This window comes from Electrophorus electricus, chromosome 21 (genome assembly GCF_041902795.1).
Source record: "Electrophorus electricus isolate QZ-2024a chromosome 21, ASM4190279v1, whole genome shotgun sequence".
In the NCBI taxonomy this organism is placed as follows: Eukaryota; Metazoa; Chordata; class Actinopteri; order Gymnotiformes; family Gymnotidae; genus Electrophorus; species Electrophorus electricus.
In genome coordinates this window covers 5,374,006-5,396,564 of record NC_137517.1, presented here as the reverse complement: position 1 = coordinate 5,396,564, position 22,559 = coordinate 5,374,006, and the positions used below count along the sequence as shown (strand labels likewise).

At 45.6% G+C, this 22,559-nt stretch overlaps 1 protein-coding gene across 3 annotated transcripts; it reads left to right on the top strand.

Moving 5' to 3' along the window:
* Positions 1-573: 573 nt before the first annotated feature.
* LOC113570318 (sex comb on midleg-like protein 2) lies at positions 574-21,840 on the top strand. 3 transcript variants are annotated; one of them, XM_035521331.2, is made up of 15 exons: positions 574-709; positions 8,528-8,607; positions 8,944-9,018; positions 9,335-9,411; positions 9,702-9,936; positions 10,254-10,342; positions 10,483-10,726; positions 15,270-15,568; positions 16,119-16,245; positions 16,481-16,684; positions 17,064-17,252; positions 17,356-17,481; positions 17,633-17,842; positions 19,142-19,308; positions 20,001-21,840. In XM_035521331.2, the coding sequence occupies exons 2-15, from the start codon at positions 8,574-8,576 to the stop codon at positions 20,124-20,126; spliced, it is 2,202 nt and encodes a 733-aa protein (XP_035377224.1). In that variant the 5' UTR covers positions 574-709; positions 8,528-8,573; the 3' UTR covers positions 20,127-21,840. The 3 variants fall into 3 exon arrangements, with proteins under 3 accessions (XP_035377224.1, XP_026854453.2, XP_035377225.1); XM_026998652.3 differs by having other exon boundaries at positions 19,139-19,308; XM_035521332.2 differs by lacking the exons at positions 574-709; positions 8,528-8,607; positions 8,944-9,018; positions 9,335-9,411 and having other exon boundaries at positions 9,847-9,971; positions 19,139-19,308.
* Positions 21,841-22,559: the final 719 nt, after the last annotated feature.

Sequence of the window (22,559 nt, the reverse complement as noted above, 5' to 3'; positions counted from 1 at the left end):
ATAAATGCGAACCACTGATCCTAGATAAGCATGCTTCATTGTGGAGTTGACGATGATTAACCTTGATTAACCTATTTTAAATAGGATAATTGGTAAAATGCATATAACATAATTCAGTTGTAAAAATGTTCTAGCCTACATAGTGAACTTCATTCAGTGGTTTCCAGTGACCATGTTTTAGTTAAACGAATGTGCTACGGGCTATATGGATGCGACATTTAAATAGACTTTTATGCCAGAATATAAAATTTAAAAAATATAGATTTCTCAAAATCTAGTCATAAATCTGTAACAAATCCAGCCTAAAGTCTAAAACCATCGTATGCTTATTTAGACGTGCAAGAAACCAGTAGTTTACTTCGTTTGGCTAATTAATGTGGAAGAAATCAAAAAATAATATTTTGCTGTAGGCCTACAGGTCACTTGAGAAGCAATGCTTTTATTATCCATCTACCTTAAGTAACTATTTGCAAGTACAAATTCATCTGTGAGAAAATGGTTTGGTTCTTCTTTTTTTTAGTTATTTGTCATAATGAAAGTTATGTTCGTGAATAACCCTGCATTTAGTGGGCGGTGTAGAGGAGCTCCAGTGGAAAACTCTAAACGTAACGTTTCTCGCTGGTGAACATGCGCACAGGGGATCGAAATATGGCGGCTAGGTTCCACGAAAAGTACTAAGATCTGCTTCAATTTCGACAGATTTGTCAAGGTAAGGTGATTCCTTTTGGCCTTTAACCGATTCTACGCGCTATATAAACGTTCGGTATATCCGGTGCCAAAAATAATTTCTCCTGCTGGTTGGATCGAAAGGATTTTAAACGATACCTTCACTGTCAACACTTTCTTCCCTCGCAGTGTATTTCTGGATTTATGTTATTTCCAAAGTGGTTGCCTACTGATGGGCGTTTACCCCCCGTTAGCACTAATATTTATTTGGCGTTCGTCTCCGCAATTCTCTCGGTTTCATCCTGTCGGCTTGGATTTAAGGAAGGCTGATGGATTCGTCCGCTTTGGCATAGATGTCCAAGCTATAGTTTGCTCGGACGTGGTGTTTGTTGATGGCTGCTCGTCAATCGTTTCCTTTTCCAGTCCTCATGACTTTATGAGAGTCGTCAGCGGGCCCAAAAGTGACGCATGGAGAGGCCTTTTAAAACGGATTACACCGAAGTACCCGGTATTACAATACCTAGAGTACTTTATTACCTATGGAAGTTTCACGTTTACTTAATATTGGTGTGTACGTTTTAATATTAAGGGTTACTTTTTAAATAGGCGTGGGTTTTCGCTGATGATCAGTTGGGACGGTCTTGGCTGTAGTGATGTGTAGACGGTTGTCCAGCGTCCCCCAGATTTAGAGTGGAGAGACACTTTTTGATCAAGATTTTGCTTCTTTTGTGTGGGGAAATCTGCACAAGGAAGTTATATTCTCAGCTTTGTCGCGTCGTCGCTTCTGTTGCTATGGAGTTCACAATTATTTAAGAAGATGATATATTTCTAGTAAATATTTAATATAATGTGTAATAAATGATCATGAGTATCCCACAAGGATATAAATAAGTATGTTTGTTTGATCACATTCTTTTTCAAAAGTTATGTTGAGCCTCAGTTGATGAATTGTCTGTTTATAATATGGTATGTTTTGGCCAGTTTGTAAATACATATTTGTGTTGCTTTGCTACCTGTTTCACTATAGAATATCAACAGAAAATATTTTTGTGTGCCTGAGTGCTAATCTGAGGTGTCAAATAAAATATCCATTCATTAAATGTACGATGCCCCTCTCATTGTTATCCAGCAAAATGTTTTATCATGCATGCAGAGACTACCAAAGAGGAGGACTATGGTACACCTGCAAGAGTACACATTGAACACACACTGAGATGCACATCAATCTAAAATTATGACACTAATTTCCCTGCTCTCTTGCGTCTTTGTTCTCACGCTTTTAACATGTGCACATGATAAGGAGTTCTGTTAATTCAGACTTCTTCCTCTCATAGCAACAGAAATAATGCATTGTTAACCTTGATTCAAATCGCTATTTAGAGCTGCTGTGTTAAAAAACAGTGCAGTTAGCCTACACTCTGATTAACACAGTTAAAACAGTTCGCCTGCAGATTAACATCGGTTCATTTTTTCTCTTTCTTGTTATGTAGTGAGCAAGACAGAAACTACTTGCCCTTTTATCACTTGCGATTTTTGACAGGTTTAACTACATGGATAAGATACAGGTTTAATTTAATGGATAATGTGAAGGCGCTCGCTTAATATGAATCGATTCTGCAAAACCTTCTCGGTTTCAGCACACTTGGGCTTTGTGGAGGAAGCACAGTCATGAGTGCCTACAGTATCACTAGTCATGGAAGTCAGTCATCTCCATTTTAGATACATTTTCTAATTGTGTTTTATTTTATACTCAGTATAAAGCTTTTTTCAAGGTTGTGATTTTGTCATTATTTTTTGTTACCATTGACAAAATATTAAATATTTTAATATTTTAAATGTTATATATATATATATATATATATATATATATATATATATATATTTTATTTTTTTTTAAAGTTTCAAAACAAATTTTAAATATATGTAGTCCAGCAGACAGCTTTGTCTTAAAAAGAGGCGCTAATTGTGAGACTTGTGAGCAGATAACTGTAAAGCAGCTGAGGTTCAGGATTGCGTTAACACACACACACACACACACACACACACAGCTGTACTGTGTATTCACATTTCTCTCAGTGGGTGGGACTAGGCTTGGGAAGCAGGATGCATGCGACCCACTGTGGCTTCTGACCTGCACTTCTACAAGGGTGGGATTGCACTCACTCGCACTACATGCCTTACCTGAGCGGTTGTATGTACCCCGTGTACTGTTGGTGGGTGGCAACAGACAGGTCTGGAAATTCTTAGTGCCTCTCAGAAAACAGGTTGACAAACCATAGTTGCATTGAAATGTTAACAGAATTCCTGTGTGAACCACTTTGGCATGCAGTGACACACACGTATTACATTGTTATAATTGCCCTGTTAATTCTTTCATGTTCAGAGGTGTGTTATACAGCAGGGCAGTTCAAAAGAATATTCGGTACACTTTTCATTTTCTGTCTTTACCTCCTCTGACTTTCTCTCTCTCTCTCTCTCTCTCTCTCTCTCTCTCTCTCTCTCTCTCTCTCTCTCTCTCTCTCTGTGATTTGCAAGAGATGGCCTTTTTGCTCTAGCACCTTGTTATTGTCCCTGGGTTTTGGCATGAGTCGTCTCCAGAACATGGTCTCTTCTGAACTCAGGTGAGCGGGGTCTGCCTGCATCAGGCACATCACCTGATGTAGGTGGAGCGTGTCATCCAGACCTGACTGCGAGACTTCCTGCGCATCAGGAGAAGATCTTTGCACTGCCAGGGAGATGTTTTCCACACTCATACAAAACTGGTAGCACGAGTTCTCGCTGATAGGTGGAGTTTTAACATTTTAAAAAAGCCTGCTATTAGCTGTATTAAGTTTCCTGATTTCCATGCCACTTATGGGCTTTACATGGGCATGATATAAGTAGGCAGAGCAATTCAAGGCTAGTTCCACGAGCATGACTACAGGATCCCTTTAGTCAACATATTGGATAATTGAGTCCCCAAATTGCCAGCCAATTTTAAATAGCAAAATTAAATCCAATGTTTGAATTTGTGTCAAGCAATTAAAACCTAAATGAATGTGGGTCTTTTATGAAGAATTTAGGATCCTTGTCTCATTTTATGCTATGCGTTCAGAGGCTCTGAAACCCTGGGAAGTCTCGACGCATTCGCTCAGTCACACAGTGTCGGCGCTCATCGCTGACAGCCGCAGCCTTACTGCCGCCGGCCCGCGAACTTCTGGGATGGGCTGCCTTTCTTTTCCACTCGGGTGGTCTCTCCGCATCTCCCTCCCCCCGTAATTATCCTGAGTTCAGGGAGAGTTGGACAGAGGTGGAGGGATGTGGGGTGTGTTTTTGGGCCTCGAGTGTGGGCCCAGCACCTTTCAGCCTTGGTAGCTCCATTCCCCTCAACCTTCTCCGGAATTCTCAGATAGCTGAAGCAGCTTTGTTCTCAGAGTTCCGGAATCCTCAGGCATTTGTACCAACTTGCACTTTTTACATTCCCGACTGGCCCTTGGCTGTTCTCGTGTGCGGTCTGAGTTTTATTTGTTTGCCGTGACAGGGCAGCAGACAGAGGCCCTCATGTCATACCTGAAGAAACACAACATTTCCTACTGTAGCTGTGAAATGTGCAATTCGCATGTTTGCATGTTGATAGCAATCGACAATAATGACATATCACAGGCTTCAGTGTTTCAAACATGCAACATCTGTGTAGAAGTTTTGCATGTGTTTTCGGGCATGTTCAGACAACATTTACTTTTTCAAGAGTGAGCTGTCTCAGAAAGATTCTAACTTTAGTAATTTAGTGGCATTCGTCTTTGGTATCAGTGCTGGTGTTCTGGGCAAACTACTACTTTTGTAATTGGGGGAGGTTAAAATGGAAATTGGCAGCGCAGCTTCCAGTTGTGAACTTGTAAAGCGTGCTGCGGATTTGTCTCTTTCTGTCTCACTCCTCCCCCTGGCAGTAATTAAAATGACAGAGTGGCCTTGGCGGGAGACGGGGCGGCCTGTGTTTGTGTCGGGGGTCGCTCGTAATTGTTTTTTTCTGCTAAGAGCCTTTCCTCCAACACCCCCCGAGCTCCCGTGGCTCTTTTAACCCACAGTGAAGTGAATTACTGTTCAGTCCAATTCAGCTCGGTCCACTTTTATTTGTGCCGCGGCTTTTACGATCGGTTAGGTCAGCGTGAGTTATGGCGCTTTGTTCTCGGCGGTGGCAGAAGTTAAAGCGGCAGCAAGCAGCTGCGGTTAGCTCGGGGGTTGGTTCCCCTCTGCCGCCTTTCTGCCGTTACTGTTCCCGGGTCTCCGAACAGCTCCGCTCATGCGCAGGACCGTAAAGGCGGTGGTGGACGCCAGCAGAGGACCTCTGGTACAAGTCTGTACTTTTCAGATATGTGCACTGTATGAAAAGTGTTTCCATATTTGGAGACTTGCTGTTTTTGGTCCACTACATTCCAAGGTAAAATATCCTGCTTTTCGCTCCACTGCTTTCTGCTTGTGTCGGGGCTTATTACTCTGAAGTGGAAGGAAATCGGATTGCCTAAAACATCCTAAAGAATATGGTGCGCTTTTAAAAATGTAAGCATGGCGACCTTTCTTGATTTTGTTTCACCTGTTGAGTCACTGACATACAGCTGCAACTTTTAGCTACAGCTAGCTACAGCCATGCAATTACCACATTTAGCTACAGCCATGCAATTACAACATTTAGCTACAGCCATGCAATTACAACATTTAGCTACAGCCATGTAATTACAACAGCTAGCTACAGCCATGTAATTACAACAGCTAGCTACAGCCATGCAATTACAACATTTAGCTACAGCCATGTAATTACAACATTTAGCTACAGCCATGTAATTACAACAGCTAGCTACAGCCATGCAATTACAACAACTAGCTACAGCCATGTAATTACACCAGCTAGCTACAGCCATGTAATTACACCAGCTAGCTACAGCCATGCAATTACAACAACTAGCTACAGCCATGCAATTACAACAACTAGCTACAGCCATGTAATTACACCAGCTAGCTACAGCCATGCAATTACAGCAGCTAGCTACAGCCATGCAATTACAGCATTTAGCTACAGCCATGCAATTACGTTTAAGCTACAGCTAGCCACAGCCATGCAGTTACAACGTTTAAGCTACAGCCATGCAATTACAACATTTAAGCTACAGCTAGCTACAGCCATGTAGCGGTATATATAGCGGTCATGTGGGTCTACCCTTGCATTGTCTGTGGGGACCAGTCACTGTCACACTCTTGCTTTTATGTTCAGAAGATATGATTGAAACAAGAAGGAATCATTGCATTTATTTTTATGGTCTCCTTATTGGAAATTGTTTCTCAAATGAATGTAACATAGTTAGAATTATAATAACTCATGGTACTTTTACTTTAGACACTTAAGTACATTTAAAAGCAAGTGCTTGTGTGCTGTAACTGTGGTATTAAAATATGAATAAAGGGCTTCTACCTTTACTTGAGTAATATTTAATATTTTTAAAAGGGTGTCTATACTTTCTCTGGAATGCCAGAGCACTCTTTACACAGGTGTAGTAGGCTATAGCCTTCGGCAGTTAGGATGCACTCTAGCATATAGAAAGTAATGGTTAATTATTAGTGTTAATAGCATTAATTATTCTCAAGAGGCGATTTGTTTTGCAGCTTGCATATGTGTTTATATGTGCATTTATACACAAACACACACACACACACACACACACACACACAGCAGAAACACATCTCATGTCATTTTTAAGTTACAAATTAATTAAGCTACGATTACAGTCCAACATGTGCCTTCAAATACCACAACAACCACTGTTCTCTTGGGGCCTGAGTCTGCGCTCTGATTGGAATGAGTGGAATTCATTTAGAAGAGGCCAGGAGGGAGGGGGGGCAGGATTTGGGTTGGGGTGCTCAGACTCACTCTGGGAGGAGGGGGTGCGTGGAATGCCTTTCATGATTTCTAAGGCTCCACCATACACGCCCCTCATATGTACACACACACACACACACACACACACACACACACACGAGCCATAAACACACACTCGCATTCAGAGCCCAGAGGAGTCTGGGAGAAAACATGGAAGGATGAGAGAGGAGGAGAAGGAGAAGAAGAAGAGGAGGAGGAGGAGGAGGGATGGTGGAGAAAACAAGGCCCCCATGGCAGGTTGCACTGCAATAGATATGCATATTGTGCATTGTCTAAGCCACTTAGCTTCACAATCCTGAAAGTTCGTGTTTATTTTTTTATGCTGATAAAAGCTCTTGCTTGTATACTGCCTGCTGCTCATCTGTCAGGCCTGATGTCTCCGGAGGGGGGAGTCGAGGCAGAGATGCAACCAAAGCCACCCCGTGATGTGGTTGATGTTCGGACAGGTGGATGGATGCCCCACTGCTGCTAATTGGCATCATCCGGCGCTTCTTTCTTGCGGATATGAAAAACGGACAGACATCTGGGTGACAGGCACTGCCACTAACGTTTCATCCTTCCTCTGCGTTTACCGGAGCTCCGCACCTTTGCTGGACGCATGGCGAATCCTGAGTGCACTTTCAGCTAGTGGGCTGAGGCTGGGGCCAGCACCTCTATCAAGGCTCAACAGCTCACGTTGTCAAGGGTGACCGTCCAGTGCGACATCCCAGCACTGGATGTTGCATCAGCACGTGGGTCGGCAGGCCTGCTTACTTATGTGGAAGATGGATAATCGTTTAGAAAGCAATCTTTACCTCCGGAGTTTTATTACAGGGCATAGCACTACGCAAATGTCACATCAGTACCTCATTATTGATCGTTGTTAATATAACAACGATCAATATATATAATAATATTAATAACAATATAACAATATTATTGCTCCATGCCGTTATAGTGAACTTTTTTTTTATTATTGTGACTATGGATGTATTGGAATACGTTTATCGCATAAACATCCCTGGTCAGAGTCGAGTGGGACAGCCCCGGGTGTGGAGCTCCTGCGTGAGTTCGTGCTGACAGCCTGTCGAAGCATGGTGAGCAGGCACGGTCAATTGGTCGGTTAACGTACAGCCGCCGCTTTCGACACAGCGCTAAAAGCCTTCCTAAATGGACGTTTAAGCTAACTGCGTCCACACCTGCTGGGACCAGCGTGCGCTTTTTCCCCGAGCGTGATGGAATTGTTAGAGGGATTTTCTTTTATCCCCAAACGAATAATGACTGTTAAGTTATAAGTCTACTGGTGCTGCATGTATATGAGTGGCACTGTTACATTTCATCGCAGAAAGCCTGTCACGCTAGTGAGGCTGAACATTTATGACGAATAATATAAAAATGAACTTGCTGAACTCGAATTACTGCTCCCGGGACAATCGAAGCTAATTTTGGCCTTACAAAAACTCCAGTCACTCGTGGACAAATCAGCCAAGCACGGAGCTGCTCAGACATGTACTGCAGGCACAAGGATTGGTTTAAGAGGTGTCTGAAGCAAGGGTTTCTGGGTTCACTGAAAGAGATGCTGGATTGCGTTGCAGTCCGTGAGGGTCTGACTCCGATCCCCCGTAGCCAATCCTCTGTGGATCTGACTGCACTCTTCACAGTCTCCCACCAGCGCTTTCTGATGAGCAGCAGCCATTGGCAGGTTGGCGCTCGGATTTGCAGCCCCCGTTCTCACGTGGTGCCTCATGGCATCACGGCACAAAGTTCTGTCCATATTGTACAACCCCTGTTGTGCTAAACGCAGATGGCGGTGGGGTACTCCCTTTTCTTTACATGTCCGGGGGTCTTTTTGTTTGCAGATGTGCTGGAACCAGAGTGTTCTCGACAAGGGGCAGTGACACCCCGCATCCGGCAGGAACCTGTGGTCCCGGTGCTCTGGCAGCTGATCACCTCTCTCTCTCTCTCCACCAACAGGTTGCATGGTGGGGTTCTGTAGGACTGCACCGGTACCACTGAACACATGCGAATCAGCATGGGGAGGACCGCGCTGAAAGGTGGATCCAATCTGCCATGGGCGGGGCTTTCTGATGTGAACAAGGCCAAGCACTCCCCCAGGCTATCACATTTATGCTGCATAAACCCCCCCAAAAAACAAATAATAGCTTCTGCATGTTTGGCTTTATATCGAGTCTGAGAGTAAACCCACCTCACAATTTGCTGTTCGCATCTTTTTTTTTCTTCTGTTTGAGCTTGGCAGTGACTGTATATTCTTCTACAGCCGTGCCATGCAGTACTGCTGCAGAACTGCACATCCAAGTTCATCTTCAGCTTTCTGTGGATGGGCGGAATTCTTGCGGCATTCATTTAATACTCGGTGTCTCTGTTTCTAGATCAGAAAGATGGTAAGAAGGAGAGGCCAGGCAGGAGCACGCCTGTCAACACCCAGGGCCCTGCGCCAGTTAAAGGTAATACACCATCAGCTGAAACACTGATCTCTAATCAGCGTTTACTTCTATAACCATTGTTAACTCGTACAGAGATGGTTCTAACTGGTGTTGGATGAACTTCCCTGTCTGTTAATCACTCATTCAAATTTTAAGTTCTGTTTTTTAAAACACAAGATTAGTTTCCAGGGCTCTGAGAAATCGAGTTGAAAGGGTGTTCTGTTTTTATGATTAGAGCACCCTCTTGTGTACGCCACTGGCAACAGCACATTGTGTATTACGTTCTGTAGAACATGCAATGAAAAGTGCGTGCATCCATGTGTTCGTTCGTGCGTAGCTCCCGAGTCTTTCACCTGGGAGGAGTATCTGAAGGAGACCTCGTCCACACCTGCCCCGCCCAGCTGTTTCAGACAGGTAAAGGAGCACCGCACGCAGCAGGTCATGTGACTCTGTTCGCTCCCCTAAACCACAACAGGGAGAGCTGCAGATCTATGTCTGCTCTTCAGTGCACAGATTCCAGGAAAATGCACGTCACTTTAACCAAACTGAAATGATCACGGCCCCTCTGCGCTTAATGGGTATTGAATCCTGTTTGGGAATAACATTCATGCAAATATTTAATGTTGTTAATGTATTTAAAGTGTGTTGAAAAGAATACTAAAGGGCAAATGCTTAAAATGTAAACAAATGTCTTCTGTCTTTAGTCTCGTATCCCTCCCTCAAACGACTTCAAAGCAGGCATGAAATTAGAGGCTCGCGACCCTCGCAACTCCACGTCAGTCTGCATCGCCACGGTGATGGGCATGACGGGCATAAGGCTCCGGCTGCGCCTGGATGGCAGCGACAACACCAATGATTTCTGGAGATTGGTCGACTCGTCTGACATTCAGCCAATAGGGACGTGCGAGAAGAACGGAGACATGCTGCAGCCGCCGCTGGGTAGAGGAGAACGTCCACTTACATTCATGGATCCAGTTTAGTCTCATTGTTACTGTTGCATAGACAACTTTTCAGAAGCAAATCTTTTGGCCCTGAAATACTTAAATGTGAATGTAATAATACCTAACACGATGACAATATTCTCACTTCAGTGTTTTCACACAGGACAGCCTCTTAAATCGGAATGTAAACGCACAAGAGGCATGCGGAGAAATGGTTGATTGCATTTGACTCACAAATCGCAGCTTTTCTCATTCCTGTTCTCCCTTTTCCTCTGTCTTTCCCTCTTTTCCTCGCTCCGTCTCTTGTGCACGCAGGGTTCAGGATGAACGCCTCCTCCTGGCCCATGTTCTTGCTGAGGACGTTGAACGGGGCTGAGATGGCGCCCGGCTCCGCGTTCAAAAAGGTGCCCGCGTCACCTGCCCGCCAGCGTCTCTCTCCGCCTGGTCTTGTGTTCGATTACCCCCCCCCCACACACACACACACACCCCCCCTGCCCTTTTTGTGCCGCAGTCTGACTCGTGGCTTTCTCGCCCCCTCCTGCAGGAACCTCAGAGGCCGCCTCAGAACGGTTTCAAGCCTGGCATGAAACTGGAGGCGGTGGACAAGAAGAACCCATACCTCATCTGCCCCGCCACCGTCGGTGAGATCAAGGGCGATGAGGTCTTCATCATGTTCGACGGCTGGAGGGGGGCATTCGATTACTGGTGTCGCTACGACTCCAGGGACATCTTCCCCGTGGGCTGGTGCTCGGTGACCAAACACAGCCTGCAGCCGCCCGGGAACAGCAGTGAGTCACATAACGGGTGTAACCTGGTCCACACTGTCGGGGCCTAAAACGTGTCTGTAAAGATGACTCTTCACCGTGTGTGCTGGAGGCTGGGCAGCTAATATGAGGGCATCTTAAATGCTGTGAGAACAAGCACCAAAGGACACTTATTTATTGACTTTCTTTAACCTGAAAATGAGATCTGTAAGTCTCAGTCATGACAGACATACACATTTGGTGCTTAGCCCACTACTCTATGCCGCATGCACACACAAGCGTCCTTTTAGGGAAGTTTCCACCTCTTTTAGGGAGGTTTTTAATTGGTTATACTGCCAGACTGCCTTGAAATGTTTAGGTTCTAATTACAGTGCCCAGAATAGACTTTCTTTTCTAATATCTGTTCCCTTCTACTAATGTTGTAATACCAGGATGGTCAAGACAGTTTAGTCAAAGTGTTCTTGTATAATTTTATATACAGTATTATAAAGAATATTTCTAGACTTTCCAGCAATGCTCATCAGCAACCACAAGGTGGCAGCATAGGTCTATACACTCGGTAGTTCCTAAACTTTTTGTGGCGCTGTAAAGGCCCTATAGCAATATATTTTACAAGACTTCAGTATAGCCTTGTAAAATAAGGCTGTTAGATTCATGAAAGTCGAGACATGTATAAGTCTTGGATGCTGTGTTAAGTAGGTCAAGCTATAGTCTCATATCCTCGTCGTCTGAAGCGAGCTGGAAATGTGTTCTTCAGAGAGACTGTAGGTTTAGTCTGCAGGGGGAAATTGCGGCTGTCAGTGGACTGAGCGGTAGGGTTCTCGCTGCCAATTTTGCCTCTTGGGTCGCATATCGACCTCTGTAAGAATTTATTATTAACTGTTCAAATCTGAGCTGTGACTTAGTTGAAATAGTTGGCTATGTAACACACAGCAGTGGCCTATGACACAAAAACGGCTTGCATGACTAGACACACTTCCCAGCAATGAAAGACAAAGGCTCAAAGTAGCCTTTTGTTCAAAGTAGCCTACTTCATACTGTATACTGCATGTTGCACTCAGTACTACCACTGGTCCCCGTAGTAGTGTGCAATGTAGTGTTCAATACACGATGAACGGGAACCATAAAGGCACACGTGAATATATGAAGGTTCCGGCCACTTAAGAAAGATTTTCCGCCACCTTTGCATGACAGGATGCAGTGCACCATGAAGATAGCTCCTGTCAGGAATATTTGGCTGGAGTGGTACATTATCTGGGTATCTTGTGTACTGGAAAAATTCATTTTGTTTGCATGTGGCATACTGATTTGGTGCCAAATCAGTACAGGAGAAGTGTGTTGTAGGCTATTTAGAACACAGTCAAGGAGGGAAATGTGTTTGGATGTCACATATTTTACTGTTTATTTGGTTGGCTGGTTGTTGGGGGTTTGAGTTTGCCATTTTTCTGTTTGTACACTAGAGGGCGCACACATTTATTTTAGGCCATGATAAAGCGGGACCTTTTTGGAATTTTTAATGTAATCACAATAACTCAAGACACGGGAAAATCTCTGTTATTTTACGCAACCCTGGGAGTGAGTTTGGTAATAGTAGCATTGCAGACTAATAACAAACATGAAGCAATAGTTCACATCGAATCACTCTATTGTAATAATACATGCTTTACTTTTGTACATTCATGTTGCCAGATTTACAGTCATTTTCGATGTGATTATTTTATGGTGGACTGCAGGCCCATGAGTGGTAATGATTGGAAGAATATTGGAAATATTTATAAATTTCAGTTAAGTGTCAGTCTTGTAGCGTGTTTTGACCTGGTTTTCTGCTCTCTGTGCCTCCATCCTGCTAGGTTACATTTAGTAGGAAAAACAATTAACATAAATCCATTTGTGTCATCCATTTTCATTAGAATATATAATTTGAGAAAAAAATGTTGCTATGACAACATACCCCAAAATACATTGCATGTACTGTAATTTTGTCTCGCTTTATGTCCGAGTTAAAATTTTTAAGCGACTGATGCCTTTTCTCGGCTGAATTAAATTTTAGATAAGGTTATGTGACATAATGGGATTTAATTGAAAAGTAGCTTTAATTAGCTCAGACAAAGGCAAGAGGTTGGCCGGGTTTGCAGCTGTCAATCATCCTTGTTGTCATAGCAGCACTGGCAACGGTCTCCTCTTCCATTAAGGGTCATCGTTATGGATTGTAAAATCCCTCCGCTGTTCTAACATTGAAATGATTCCGTTTCAAATGCACTGAGACTATTATAATTATCGTAGTCGTGGTAATCGAGGTTGGTAGAGAAGAGGTGTGCTTTTTTACGGCGGCATACGCATGTCGCAGAGCCTTATGCCAAGCTTTAAATTTAAACATTAAAATTGATTAAAAACCTCCGAAACTCGAGCAGTGCAAGAGATGAAGCAGCTGGGAGAACCTGGGGGACGCGCGGTACTTACGAGTCAGACGGTGGCCGTTTATCGCCACGCACCGTATACGCACCGGGTCCGTATGAGAGAGAAAAGGAAAAAAAAATATTATATATATATATATATATATATATATATATATATATATATATATATAAAAATATTAATTTTTTTAAAAAGAAAAAAAATATATATATAATATTATTTTTTTATTTTTAATTAATTAATTTTTTAAATAAAAAATAGTCGTTTCTCTGCAGCGTCCTTCCCGGTCCTCGTCCGTGACCCTCCCCTGGACATCAGCGCCTTGCTGAGATCTCTCCCAGCCTCGCGCGCGTGTTTTTTTTTTTTTTTTTTTTTTAACCGTTTTACCGCTCCGCCTTCCCCGCCGCGCGCGCTCCCTCCCTCCCTCCCTCCCTCCCTCTCCGTTCGACGGGAGCCGTCGGCCCCGCGCTCTCGGTCTCTGCTGCCGCGCTCGCCGCTGCGCTTTCGCCGGTCGTCTCGTGTGACCCGAGGGGGCTCAGGTCAGTGGCCGCGCAGGTTGCCGGTTGTTCCCCGGAGCGACCGGAGCCGTTTCTGCGCGGTGAGTTAACCGGCTTTTGTTCCGTTTTCTGTTTGTGACTCGGTCCTCTCTCACGGTACCGCGTTGGACCGGTGATTGTCTCCGTTGTGACCGAGCAGAGCGAGGGCAGGAAATGCCCCCCTTTTCTTCTTCTTTTTTTGGTCCGAATCGCAAGCACGTTTTACTCCTTTTGACGTGAGCCGGTTGGGTCTTCTGGTGCATTAAACTAGCTCGCGTTTTGTGCTTCTGGGTTTTATTTGGATATTTATTTTTGTATTATACCAGAATATAATTTATGCATTTCATAATGGAAAATGCGCGACTTGCATCAATATGCAGTCTGTTATTTACGTTTAATTTTTTAAATTTAAATATACAAATTAGAATTTTAATCTAAATATTATAAATACGACTGTTTGTTTTTTGGTTTGTTTGTTTTTAAATCTGTGTCTGCAGCAGTTTTGCTAGCGCCTAAATCACAACCAAGTATGTGAGCATTTGTAAGCCTGCAAGCTGGTGTTAGCTGAGCATGTGTTTTGTCTTTGGAGTTTTGCTGTTGCTCATTTATCATTGCAGCTCCAGAACTGTTTGAATATGAATATTTACCAGGATTATGATTATTAATAGACCGATCTTTATTTATTTATTTATTTTTAGCCTCTCTCTCTCTCTCTCTCTCTCTCTCTCTGTCCTTGCTGGTTCTGTGCTGTTTCTCCGCCCCCTCTTTAGGGCCCCTCCTCTTTTCCTGCATTCATTATTTTTAGTTTATATTGTTTGTTTGATTTCATCTCACACACACACACACGCACACACACACACACGCACACACACACACACACCCCTTGACCAGGCCACAGATGTAGCCCAGCGCGCGCACACCGCCTCTCGAGGGTAGTGGGTCACAGGGATGATGAGGCAGTGATCATTCCCATATGCTGCTCGATCAGTGCAGAGGGAACGCTGGGACACTGGCCCAGGGGTTTTTCCCTCTCACATTGCCCACCAGCTTAGTCATACAGGAGTTATTTAGGGTAAACACTTAATCTTAAACACACACACACACACACACACAAACACCCTCACGCTCCAATCCTACTCTTTCTTTCTGTTTTTCTTTCTTTAACTTTCACACGTGCAAACACGCGCGCGCAACAGTAACCTGCGTGAGCCTGGTGTTGTGGGAGCACTGTGCTGTTTGCCTGTGTACCTGTCACATATTTAGCATGTTGTGACCTTTTAACTGCGTGCGTTTGTTTTGCGTTTGCACTTGTGCCTAGACTTCTTTAACCCCCGGAGAAAAGAGTCGGGACATGGGAATAACGTGCTTCCTCCTCTCGCAGAGGGCGCAGGAAGCAGGAGGTCCTGTGCTTTCTGAAAAGCCTTCTCGCTGCGCTTCGCCCCAGTTCCTTTGGTCCATATCCACTCTCTGTCGTCGTTGGGTACCGGGTGTCTTTCTCAGACCATTTTTGATGCAAACATGGTGCCCAAAGCAAGCCAAAGCACTCCGCTGGCGCTCCAAACTGAGCCTCACGCTGCCGGCGCGCTAACCAGGGAATTATTTTTGCCCCTCCACAGTCACCCTCCCGAAGCCGTCCCCTGCCCTTTCCTCTGCCTCCTCCTCCTCTTCCTCTCCGTCCAAGCCGACGCGTCGCTCCATGCAGCCGGCGTACCGCCTTCCCACGCCCCTCCCCCCGCTGCCAGTCCGCAAGGGGGTGAGAGGTCGGAGGCCCAAGAGCGAGACCATGGCCCTGCTGAAGGCCCTGGCGGCGTCGGCGGCAGCTCAGGATGCAGTTGCTCCACCGGGGGGCGCCACGCCCACGCCGCAGATCGCCCCGCGCCCGCACAAGAAGAGAGGGCCCAAGCCTGGTAGCAAGGTGAGGGGTGGAGCGTGGGTGGTGCTTGGGGTGGGAGGGGTCGTGGGTGTTCGCGTGTTGATTGGCTTGTGCTACTTGCATTAAAGTCTGTGCAGTTGTAATTGTACATTCCAACAAATGAGCTCTTCAGCCACTGAGGGAAACTTGCCGTCAGCAGACGTTTCGGGTGCGTCTGATGTGAACGGTTACACAAACCGCAGACATTCGGATGGAGCAATAGACATTTTTAGAATTCCCTCTCTAACCACATGACATAGGGGGGACCCATGTGTACACCCACGTGTTTAGTCATTTGGTAGATTGTCGTATTTCATGTTGTGGTGTATAGTAATGTATTTTGTCTGGAAGCGTATGATGTGGAAAAATCAACTGTTCACCTGTGGGTTTTCTCATACTGTATGATATAGTATATAACTGTAGTATATTTTTCCCATATCATCCATCACTAGTGGTCTTGCGTACTTACAGAGAATCCTCAGCGTTAATTGTAATTGTTCCTCTGTGTGTGTGTGTGTGTGTGTGTGTGTGTGTGTGTGTGTGTGTGCCTCAGAGGAAGCCCAAGGTCCTCCCGAGCTCCATATCCACACCTGCAGGTTCTGACTCAAGAGTGCCCCCTGCCCAGGTGCCCAGGGACAGCCTTTCTCCGGCGGGCAGCCGCTCGTCAGTGGTCTCCACTGGTAAGGCCGGCGCTCCTGACAAGCTATACACCTCCAGGCCAACGGCAGCAGTGGCTCCTACGCTTAGAATATTAGTGTGTGCGTGTGTGTGTGTGTGTGTGCGTGTGTGTGTGTGCGTGCGTGTGTGTGCGTGCGCGTGTGTGTGCGTGCGCGTGTGTGTGTGCGTGCATGTGTGTGTGTGTGTGTGTATGTGCGCGATTCACACTTGCAGTCTCTCTTCTCCCCTCTCCCTCAGTGTGTGTGTACGTGAACAAACACGGTAACTGCGGCCCTCACCTAGATCGCAAGCAGGTCCAGCGTCTGCCGGACCACTTCGGGCCTGGGGCCGTGAACACAGTGCTGCAGCAGACGGTACAGGCGTGCCTGGACTGTGCCTACCAGCCCAAAGTCCTGCTGGGTTGCCTGCAGAACCAGCCCGAAGGCGGAGAGGTGGTCCGAGGTAGCCAAGACCCTCTGCTTTCGACTCCCAGGCCAGGGGTTATTGAGCACGGGAGGCCGAATCTAGCTCTGCTCCTGGATTTTGTTATCACGTGGAGTTAAAGTGGCCAGACAGTTATCATTAGCATGGGTAGAAAACCTATAATACCTGGATTTCAAGAGCTGTGACCGCTATGTCCAGGACAGGATTCCATCCTAGGGTACAAAACCATTGTTCCATTACTGATAGGTAGCAGGATTCTGATTATGTGAAGATTACTGTTCTAGCCATTATAGCTCGAGCTGATTAAGTAAATCTGACCCGTAGAAGTCAGGGCTGTCTTACCCGTGTTTTTAATTTGCCACTTTCGGCTGAATTTAATTAGTTTTTTTGTGGCCAGTGCGCACAGACGGTGGCACACGGACGGTGAAGCTGCCGTCGGCCTCCAACGCCGGGTTCGTTCTGCAATTCCTGGAGATGGTGTGCAGACACCTGCAGTGTGATGACCTGTTCAGCAGTCAGCCCTTTAGCCCCGCCTACAGCCAGCCCTTTAGCCCCGCCTACAGCTCCTATGAAAGGAGCAGGACAGGTGTGCCCCCCCCCCCCCCCCCCCACTCTCACACAAGTACGTGCGTGCGTTTGCTTTCGTTCTCGGCATGGTGACAGCTGAGATTTTTTTGCACTGTGCGCAGTGAAGGAGGAGCTGTCTGAGGCTCCGGCACTGAACAGAGGAGTGAAGAGGATCTCCAGGGACTCCCCACCCTACTCACTCCCCCTGTCACCCAAGCTGCTGCACACAGACACACATCCCTCGGAAGGTGGCACAGCGCATTTGAGCGGATTTGTTTGTGTGTTTTTGGTGCTGTGTCTGTGCTTACAAAGGTACAAGTTTGTGTTTACTTTCTCTCTGTGCGTGCGTGCGCGCTTGTGTGTGTGTGTGTGTGTGTGTGTGTGTGTGTGTGTTTGTAGCCGAGACCCTACCTCCAGAAGAGAACGGCTTATTGAAGGAGCAGCGATTCATGGACTCCGCCTCCAATTCCATAACGCCCCGCCCACAGACCCTAAGAAGCACCTCAGAATACCAGTCCCAACCCAGCAGTCCCTATTTCCATGGCAACGGCCCTGCACTGCGTCGCCATGCCTCTAACCCCTCTACACGCAACCACAGAAGAGTAGAAGGTGTGTGTTTCTCCTCACGGCACTTGAAACTGAAGTGCCTGGCACACATCAGGTTCTAAATTCACCCAATTGGCACAGTGAATTTGAATTGGATCCGTATCATTTTGCATAACTTACTTACGGCTTAAATCGAGTCTATAGCTGCCATAACTGCTTCTCTTCATCTGGCTTACGTACACCACATGGCCAGCTTCATGTTTGATTAATGTTTAACTGAATATTGAATGATTTACATAACTTGTTCTCTTGTATTTAACTGCAAATGTGTTTGTGTGTGTGAGCGAGAGACAGACAAAATGTTCTTTTTTTTATCTAGAGATAGAAAGAAATTGAGAATTCATCCTTGCATTCTTTGAACTGGCTCAGGTCATTTATATTTCTGAACATTAATATGCAGTGGGTTATGGTCTGCTTGACTGCTGTAACCCACATGACAAACAGTAAGTCAGTCAGACAGACAGACAGTGGAGCATTACAATAATCTTATTAGCGTTGCTGCAGCTCAAACGCTTCTCTCAGCACGTGGCTCCCTGGAGGAGGCTGTCTGAATGTAACTAATTTACACAGAATATCGAGGGCAACCCCACGGGGTGTACACGAGCGGCTGCAGGCAGCACGCCCTCGCTTGCTAACGCCGTGCTCCATGGAGGCTGCAGGCCAGGCCGGTTTAGAGGTGTGTCTTTGGGCTTTGCAGATAAGCTGTGAGCAAGTCAGCCATGGTGGTGGACTTATTAACCAGTCATACTCGGGCATGGACATTATAGAACTTTATCTGACTCTCTATCCGTCTGCCTGTCTGTCACTCTCTTTTGTTCCCTACCTCCTTCTCTCTCTCTCTCTCTCTCTCTCCCTCTCTCTCCCTCCCTCCTCTCTCTCCCTCCTCTCTCTGTCTCTCTCTCTCTCCCTCTCTCTCTCCCTCCTCTCTCTCTCTCTCTCCCTCCTCTCTCTCTCTCTCTCTCCCTCCCTCCTCTCTCTCCCTCCTCTCTCTGTCTCTCTCTCCCTCTCTCTCCTTCCCTCTCTCTCCCTCCCTCCTCTCTCTCCCTCCTCTCTCTCTCTCCCTCTCTCCCTCCTCTCTCTCTCTCTCCCTCCTCTCTCTCCCTTTCTCTCTCTCTCTCCCTCCTCTCTCTCTCCCTCCTCTCTCTCTCTCTCTCTCTCTCTCTCCCTCCTCTCTCTCTCTCTCTCTCCTCCTCTCTCTCCCTTTCTCTCTCTCTCTCCCTCCTCTCTCTCTCCCTCCTCTCTCTCTCTCTCTCTCTCTCTCTCTCTCTCTCTCTCTCTCTCTCTCCCCCCCTCCCTCAGCAGCCAGCTCCACTACAGGTCCTGATGCAGCAGCAGCAGCAGAACGCGAGACTCCAAGGCTTCCTGGTGGCAAAAGCCCGTCTTCCTGGTCCATAGAGGAAGTGATGCGGTTTGTGCAAGACGCTGACCCCACGGCCCTGGCTCCTCATGCAGAACTCTTCAGGAAGCACGTGAGTCTTGCAGCGCATGTTCTTCAGAGCTCCCAACTCCCTCTCTCAGTGAGCGCTGAGCACTGGGTAACTCTAGTTATGAGTCTGGTTTGCTCATTTGTTTAGACTTCATTTGTTCTCGCCTGTTTGTTTGGCTTTTTTCCCCTGTATTTATGAAACATGGAAAGAAAATTTGAATTTTAAATCTGCAAATAGCTGTTAATGTCAGTGACAGAAAAAGGCTTTTTGCGTGTGTGTGTGTGTGTGTGTGTGAGAGAGAGAGAGAGAGAGAGAGAGAGAGAGAGAGAGAGAGAGAGAGAGAGAGAGAGAGGACATGCCTGCTGAGAACATGCGTCATCTGTGTTTACACTTCACCTGGGAGACTCGCATTCATCTCCCCAAAACCAGTGCCTAGCTCTGCACAACATCACATCCCAGACACACAAATACTTACACTCACTCGCGCTCTCTCTCTCACACACACACACACACACACACACACACACACACACACACACACACAAACAAACAAAACTCACGCTTGCTCTCTCGCACTCTCAAAGACACACCATCCTGCTGTAGAATTGTTGCACAAAGGTCATGGTAAAAGTATCCCTCAGATGGATGTTTCAAAGACTCCTTATTGTAGGCCTGTGTCTGTTATGTTAAAAATCATAGCTCATAGCTGTTTCTTTGTGTGTGTGTGTGTGTAGGAGATAGACGGGAAAGCCCTCATGCTGTTGAGGAGTGACATGGTGATGAAATACATGGGCCTTAAGCTTGGTCCTGCCCTCAAACTCTGCTACCACATTGAAAGACTCAAACAAGGCAAACAATGAAGACTTGCAGTATTGGATTAAATACTTAAAAAGTGCTGGATTATACACACAGTACTAGACTGTTTATAGTACTGGATCAGACACACAGTACTGAATATTACTTGGTAAGGTTTACAGTACTGAATTAGACTCGCAGTATTGGGCTAAACATACATGCAGTACTGGAGTACATTTAATATACTGGCTGAAGCAGTACTGGGTTAACTGCACGGTACTGGAACAGATGTACAGTACAGGAAGGATGTCGCAGCACAGAGCTAAACACGTAGCCGTAGACGCGCGGCGCTTTTCCATCTAAGCCAGCGAGCAGTTCTCTGGGGGCTTCTGAGAGCCACGGGACCCCGCATGCCGGTCGGGAAGAGGAGACTCTTAGTCGTCCGCGCGCAGCAGACGGATGATTAAAAGCGGCCCGCGGCGACGCACGCAGGTGTGGGGAGTCTGGCGTCTGTGGGCTTTGGCTGGGGGAACAACCATCCGGACAGCAATAAGGTCTGGCACACGCTACCTACCGCTCCAAGAGAGCCGGGCTGGGCAGACCGAAGGACTCCAGGAAAAGACGGAGCGATCCTGAAGTGGACCAATGTCTCTCCCTTGCCTGTGCCCTATAGACAGCATTTCTTTTGCTCCTTCGTGTTTTCTTTTCCTTGCTCTGTTTTCTGTCTCCCTCTTTCCCTGTGTCCCAGTTCTCTCCTGCTCTTCTTTTAAGGAGCTTGAGCTTGTTTTTTTTCCCCCTTCATTTTGGCTTTTTTTGCTCGTTTCTCTAAATGTTTATAAAGTTTTGGCCCTGAGCGAAGACGAGACCAGGCTGGACCGTGTCTGCGGAGAGCGAGAGGACGTCTGACAAAGGACATGGAGTCTTTAAACGTTCCCCTTTGTCCGATCAGCCTCCCAAAGATTTCAGTTGCTGTTGGGACCAGTATGTCAATAATACTGGAGAATAGGTGTGATGTTCTGGTGTGATGAACTCATTGGCTTGTCGATTCCCTACCTCCTTCCTGAAATACGGAATCAGTCATTCTAATTCAGTTGTGCTCTGAGCTTGTGTGAAGCCAAATGGCATTTGTTAAATATTTTTTATTTTTTCCATCTTGTTTTTATTCATCAGGATTCAATCGCGTCACCGTGCATGGTTTTAAAGCTCATGTGGCAGCTGTTTAATTGCCACTGTCACCCCCAAAGCAGCTACACAGTTTACCAAAAAGCTATATATTGAAGGAGCTTAAATAATTTTAGCCATAGGATACATAACTGATTAACTGTGACAAAGATATAGGTGTAAATCATTTGACCAAAACAACAAACTCCTAAACCTGTCATCGTGATGGCATGTTGTGTGCTTTTTGGGATGTGTCCACTCCGTTGGTGAAAGCATTATATATAAAAGCCACAAGGCAGAAGAGGATCTTAATAGGTATTTTCACGTTAGTGGTCCCATCCAGAAACCTCCACTGCTACTGTGGGGAAAGTTATGGAAGGGCAGAACATTTAAAGTTAATGTTTCTATTAGAATTTTGTTCTCCGCAACATTCTTTGTGTCATTCATTCCTTGATGGCTGATATGGCAAGACCACTGTGTGTGTGTGTGTTTTTTTATATATATATATATATATATATAAAAAATCTTTTGATATTTATTTTGGTCTCGTATGTTGCTGTTATTCCATCACAAATATGGACATCAGCTATATTGAGTTTGTTTGTTTTTGTTATTTTGGTGGGGGGGGGGGGGGGGGGGGGGGGGCGTATCCCCATCCTATTCTTGGAATGTTTGGTTTGTAATTGTAAAATTCATGCTGAAGTAATAATTGTCACTTATGGTAAAATCTTGCTAAGGTCAAAGATTTGCATGGATATCTTTCTTAATGTATATTCTTGTTCTGTGTAGATAGTGTATTTTAGTTTGTTTGCCTTTTGATCGTACTTTGGGGCAGTATTGAGACACTGCCTCTGTGTAAATTCATTCTGTAGGTTCAAATCCTTATGTCCCTCGCACTCACTGAACAACGAAAACTGCTTTGTCATGCCACATTTCAAAGGGATGTTTTTTTTGTTGTTTTTTTAAATACATAGGTGTCATAGATGTGTCACGGTAGTGAAATTTGGTGATGTGAGCACCAGTGAAAAACAATCCACTGTTCAAACTCAGACAGCTAAGGCTTTAAGTCACACAACAACTGTGGGCGTTTTCATAGTTGGGACAGGGTTCACCAGTGTATTATGGGTTTCACCATAAAACGCAGCAGCAGGAATGTACTTTTTTTGTAGAAAAGAAATATTTTAAACTAAACCTATTGTATATGAAAGTAGAAAATGTGAAAGTATGCATTTGGGATTGGGCGGGTTGGGGCCTTGGTGTCAAGTCTTCTTGTACTGCCTTCCAATACTTTATACTGCGCTAATAAGAAAAGATCCATTCTGAATGACTGACTACAT

What these genes read in the sequence shown, in the direction of transcription:
- LOC113570318 (XM_026998652.3), top strand. Translation starts at nt 8,574, where the DNA reads ATGCGAATCAGCATGGGGAGGACCGCGCTGAAAG. An exon ending in GCAGCCGCCCGGGAACAGCA is followed by an intron (nt 10,727 to 15,269) that starts GTGAGTCACATA and finishes GCCCCTCCACAG; the next exon opens with TCACCCTCCCGAAGCCGTCC. An exon ending in CTCGTCAGTGGTCTCCACTG is followed by an intron (nt 16,246 to 16,480) that starts GTAAGGCCGGCG and finishes CCTCTCCCTCAG; the next exon opens with TGTGTGTGTACGTGAACAAA.